The sequence below is a fragment of the Erythrolamprus reginae genome, chromosome 2 (genome assembly GCF_031021105.1).
Source record: "Erythrolamprus reginae isolate rEryReg1 chromosome 2, rEryReg1.hap1, whole genome shotgun sequence".
In the NCBI taxonomy this organism is placed as follows: Eukaryota; Metazoa; Chordata; class Lepidosauria; order Squamata; family Dipsadidae; genus Erythrolamprus; species Erythrolamprus reginae.
In genome coordinates this window covers 109000324-109006323 of record NC_091951.1, presented here as the reverse complement: position 1 = coordinate 109006323, position 6000 = coordinate 109000324, and the positions used below count along the sequence as shown (strand labels likewise).

The window sequence follows — 6000 nt, the reverse complement described above, 5'->3', positions numbered from 1 at the left end:
TCCTCAGCTCTACCCTGTAAGGGTTCACTCCCTCCCCCCATATCAAGAAGTGAATGAGTCACCCTAAATAGGGAGGCTGGGCGTGAGTCAGGGGATGTAATAAATGTGGAAAAATGCAAGCGTTTTTCTACACGTATCACCACTAAATAAGACCTTAAAAAGGCTCTTAAACATGTTCGGTCAGATTCTGAGTTACTTGATCCTGAACGTCACTCTAGACGTCTCTTCTGGCACTTCATCTCCTGGAGCGCTATGGTCAACCAGGGAGCTTTCCTAGATCCACAGCCATTTAGAGATCACAAAGGTGCAATTAGATCCAATGCCCCTGATGCTGCTTTATTCCAGGCAATTGTGGGAAAGAGAGTCAGGTAATTCCCCAAGCTCCTTCTGGAATTCTTCAGGGACCATTAGGCACCTGGGGCAGAACCACTTAATTGGCTGCAACTCCCCGTGGTGGTGGTGGTGGGTACCCTAAAATCTTACCTCAGTAAGAAATTGTCTGACCATGACAGGGGAGAAGCATCTAAATTCCTTAATTCCAGATCATGTCTCCACTGCCCCGAAAGAAGTACCAGGTTAAGTGTGTCTCCCCTCCTGTGGGTTGGACCCTGAAATACTTGGGTCAGGTCCATGGATGTCATGGAAGCCAAGAAATCTTGAGCCACCTCCGAGGATTCGCCAAATGATGGCAAATTGAAGTCCCCCAGTACCATCAGCCCAAGTACTGCCTCTAGCACCTCAGGCAGGGCTCTTGTAATGCAGCTGGGAGGTAGGTATGTCAACAACAAGACCAACTGAACCTTTGAGTGCCACTCCACCACCCCTTCCTGGGAATCAGGTTGATGCAGTACCTGAAATCTTTCCAGACGTATCTCTGAGAGGGAAAACTCCCCCACCCCATCCAGGTTTCGGTTATACATGCCAGATCAACTATCTCATCTAGGATTAAGTCTCAGACGAGGGACCTTGGAGGTCTTCTAGTCTAGCCCCCTGCTTAGTCAGGAAACCCTACACTACTTCAGACAGATGGTTATGCAACATGGCTCAGGTGCTTTGGAAAATAGGTCGACTCCTTCTTCTTTGTGACAACCCTGGAACACTGCTATCATGTCCCCCCCCGGTTCTTCTTTTCATTAAACTAGCCATGCCCAGTCTGCTTTGTTGCTCTTCTCTGCATAGAAACATAGAAACATAGAAGTCTGACGGCAGAAAAAGACCTCATGGTCCATCTAGTCTGCCCTTATACTATTTTCTGTATTTTATCCTAGGATGGATATATGTTTATCCCAGGCATGTTTAAATTCAGTTACTTCTCTGCACTTTTTCCTAGAGTCTCAATATCTTTTTTGCATCGTGGCGACCGAAACTGAATGCAGTATTGAAATGTGGCCTTACCAAGGCGTTATAAAGTGGTATTCACACTTCATGTAATCTTGGGTCTATCCTTTTGTTAATGCAGCCTAGAACTGTGTTGGCTTTTTTTGGCAGCTGCTGGCTCATATTTAAATGGTTGTCCACTAGGACTCCAAGATCTCTCACAGTTACTACTTTCTACTATCCTATTGTGATAGGATACAAATAAGAAATCGGGAAACAATCAATATTAATATAAATTGTAAAGATACAGTTGATTGATCATTATTTTTTTCAGTGCAAATTGTATTCAAGAGAAGAGCTCGATGCTGTTATTTTAAATTTCTCATTAAACTGCTCTTACTATTAAGGGGTTTGTGGGTTTTTTTTGCATTCATCTAGCCTCTTGTCTTCTTTTTATTTGTTTATGTATCTCCAGTCATACAGATGGAACTAGACTGAATGAGCCAATAATTGCAGCCAATAATTTCAGTATCCATGATGATGAGTGTGTAAGAATTTGTGTTGAATAGATGGAGTTGATATGGTCCAATATCTCAATGAATGATTTTGGCAATATTCAGAATGTCCCTTTCTACTACTGGGATCCCAAAATATTTATTTATTACTTAGATTTGCATGCCGCCCCTCTCCGAAGACTTGCAGACAGGAGCTTGCAGGCAATCTACTCCAAATGAACAATTACAAACTCTGGTAAATGTTGTAATGGCTTTTCATTGTGATCAGCTGTTTCTCATGTTGCCATTTGTAATGGAAGTGGGGAGATAGATTTTTACCTTGATAAACAACTCATTTGGTTACCAGAAGTCATGTATTCTTTAGGAGCTCATGCATTCTTGCAATTCCACAACAACCTTTGCTTGTACCTGTTGTTTATTTCTATGTACCTGTTGATGGCTGATTTATCTCACAGCATATAGAAATAAACAGCATCAACCTATCATTCCAAAGAGACAACCAAAAGACAAAACAGAAACATAAAGACAAAAACACCTCATCACCATCAATTAACACCCAGCTATGCAGAGATTAACACTAGACCAACAATCAAGAAGCAATCAAGAAGCTACCAACCCAGAAAAATAAGCTAACAGTGAACAACAACAGAATCAAGGAACCACCAAAACCATTACTATCAACACTGACAGCGTAAGGGTTTGTTTTCATAAAATGAGAACAAACTTCACTCTCTACTAGCACTGATAATATAACCTAGCTTGGAAATGAAACATATGAGAGAAAATAACCAAGCTCATAGAGCAACAAGGACCCCACAGTTCCACCCTGAGCAACAAATATTCTCTTCCATAGATAGAAATGTATGAATGTTTGCCCTTAATCTTTTTTTTGGGACAATATGTAATACTCATGTAATGCTAAGCAAACGTGTATGCTAGCCAGCTTGTGTTGTTCCTAGTTCTTCCCAGCAGCTCTCTTGCTCTCTCTCATTTTTGCTTTATTTTAGACAGTGTTATCATCTCTTCTCACTGTGCCAGTTACACTCAGTCAGGAAGCAGCAATCTGGAAAGCAACAGAAAAGACAACCAGGAGGATATTTATTGATCTGCTTATGGTTTTGGATGCTGCTTTCTGCCCTTCCCGTTGTGCAGAGAGAAAGAAGACATCTCTTGGACAAGTGGAAGAGGGAGAGTACACACGTAGGCAGGGAGAGCATAGCAACCAGGCTCTACCATGCAGAAGAGCCAGGAGCATCATGCTCAAAAGGTAAGAGGCTGCAATTTGTATTGGAAGCACTTCACGGGACGCCACAGAGGTGGAGCAGTGAGGAGCTGCAGCAGGTGGTGCTTTTTCCTATCAGAGGGGCTGAGATGCAGGATAGCAACCTTAGGTAAGTGTGGCAAGGGAGCTTTTGTGTGTAACCAGATTCCCCAAGGATTTATCTGTATTGCCCTTGGGAGGAGTAGAGCTCTGTGCTCCTGGATTGATAACAGCAGATGAGACTGGGTGGGTAACTCTCAAGATCAAACCCTTTATAATTAGCAAGTTCCCTCATTGCCTGCATTTCACAGGGAGTCAGCTGCATCCATCCCAAGAGGCAGCTGCTTTGTTCTAAAAGGCAGCAGGTGTTTCCAACAGGGTGACTCATATTGGTTTTGCAGGTGGGAGGGGGCAGGAATTGGAGTCAGTGGGTTTGGGGGTGAGGTTCAGAGAGGGTTTGCAGCAGTTACTGTCCCTTTGCTCCACTTTATTCAACATGTGACAGGTGAGACTGAACACTGTGATATGGAATAAAGGAGAGAGGTGGAAGGGATTGTGGTGTTGCGTTCAGCCTGCCTTGCTGCACTTGGGAAGTACTGGAGGAAAGACTGGGGCAGATATATGGGAGTCTTTCCATATCCTGCCCCTCCTCCCCTCCCCTAAAGGTCCCGTGTTACCTGGTGGGCTTTTTCCTCTTTTGGGGGAGCATTGAGTTTTGTTATCCAGAGATTCCTTTCCTGGTTTCTAGTCCTTGCCTAAACAAAATGCTTAAAAGTTCTGAATCCAGCATGCCAACATGAGGATTTATACAACATGAGGATTTATGCAATGAAAATGTGTTTGGCTATGGATGAATGTGATTTATGAAGGCTGCAATGGAGCTTTTCCCCACTGGCCACTCTATTTCATACCTAGTGTTTTATCATAGGGGAAACATTTTGTATAGGACAAAGAAGGAAGAAGAGGAGAACGCTGATTAGAGTTTTCTTAAAAAGTGAACAAAAGTGCTCAGAATAATTAAACAACAGAATAAAGCAGTATCTGTTAGTGGTTCAATCTGATTCTACTTGGTTTCACTTGATTTGTTACCTACAGATATAAAAATATGAACAAAAGTATTTGATTTCTATTTTTCTATATTTTTTTCCATTAGTTAATTACTCTCTTGGAATTCTGAAGTGATAGAATCTTTTTCCTATAGATTTCCAGAACAGCCAGTGTAGATTTCGCAATGTTATAAATTCATATATCCACTTGCTCCTTGAATTGTATCCACTCAATAACTTCCATGTCTCTTGTGAACTTTAGATTACTTTAGAAAAAAATCTATATCCATAATCCAAAGGCAGCCCCGCCTAGATGCAAAGACTCATGTACAGTATATCAATTATCATTCATTTTTAGATAATTTCTTGATTTATTTCACCTTTTGGACAAGGAATATATAGGTGTCAAAAGTCTGTCTTTTTCTCTCTGACAAAGCCAAGCCAAACCTTAACTAAACCTTTGCTAAAACAATAAGCCTTTTTTTCTTTTTTAATGACTGTCAAGATAGTATTCTCTTTAATAGGTGTCTGCATTTTGAGAACAGTTAAAAAGCATATCTTGTTCCTGGGTAAGCGAATGTGGAATATAAATAATCATAGCCATTCTTCAAAGACAATATTTTGCTAGTACAATACGATCATGGGAAAATCCACAGCCTCAAGTCCCACAGTTTCAAAAGATCAGCTGGCCACGATCCATATGATTTTGAAGTTATTAAGCCAGGTGAATTTTCCATGCTTTACTGATCAGCATGGATGACACAGATAAAGGCATCAAATATCCATCACCTTTGGGTGATACTCTTAAGTATCACTCAAAGGCAAACAAGAAAAGCCCAACAATAAGGACAAAAGAAAACAGAATTGTATAAAACAGGCTTGGGTAAGTGTGCATGCATTCCAATTTAGTAATCACTCTCTTATAAATAGAAATACAATCATGCATATTGTTGAATTGGAAAGACAATGTTTGAGTAGTCTGTGTGCCTGCTCAACCTGTTACCCAGATGGTAGTACTGATGGGCAATTTGAAGACCCCAGATCTCACCTTTTTCTGGATCTTTCTATTTTTTAAAAAAGGACCTTTTTATTTAAGACATGCCTTCAAACACACATATATTAGGTTGATGTATTATGATAAGAAGTTGATGTATATGGAGGCAACATCAGATTCTAAAGAATTGGCATCTATGATTTCATGTTGAAGTGTTGCTCCAGTTATTTTGGAATTGCTCCCATGTCTCCTATTAAGCAAATAGTAATAGGCACCTTGGGTACAATCTCAAAAAACCTGGCACACACTTGAACATCATTGGCATTGTTAAAATCACCATGGGCCAATTGAAAAAGATAGGATTAGTTAGTCATCATTTGCCAATCTTAAGTCCTTGGGAAAGACTCAATAGCTGGATAAAAATGCCAGATCCAGTCTAACCATTTGGTTGATTGTACAACAAACCATAATAATAAGGAAAGACTTTTGATTTGAGAAAGACAGTGTATGTTGATTTTTCCAGTGTACTTTGTGATACAGTTTTGCTATAGAATCTTTCCCACTTAGCATGAGAAAATGTTTTTACTAATAGATCTAGGTGCTACCAATCCAAATGCCTCGTATAACTTTTTCATCCTTACCTCCTTATACCTTTGCTTTTGTTGAAAAGGTAAACAATGAGAGAAAGGATGCAAGGCAGTGACATCTGGACAGCCTATAAAAACATTCCACAAAGGAATGGTGATTGCACCAGAAAAGTCTAGTCTGGAAGCACCATCTGTTCTGAGAGTACTGCAGAAGGAATAATCATTATTAGCAAAATAAAGACATGTCAATAAAGCTATTCCCTTTAATATTATTCCCTGG

General features: G+C 40.4%; 1 protein-coding gene across 1 annotated transcript in view; it reads left to right on the top strand.

The window, feature by feature from the left end:
• The first annotated feature begins 252 nt into the window (after positions 1–252).
• The window catches only part of SLC6A7 (solute carrier family 6 member 7), a 41533-nt gene continuing 35785 nt past the window's right edge, over positions 253–6000 (top strand). Inside the window, exons 1-4 of the mRNA XM_070736737.1 lie at positions 253–368; positions 1793–1865; positions 2840–3099; positions 4891–5005. Of these exons, the coding sequence (XP_070592838.1) occupies positions 253–368; positions 1793–1865; positions 2840–3099; positions 4891–5005 (564 nt within the window). The remainder of the gene's footprint in view (positions 369–1792; positions 1866–2839; positions 3100–4890; positions 5006–6000) is intronic.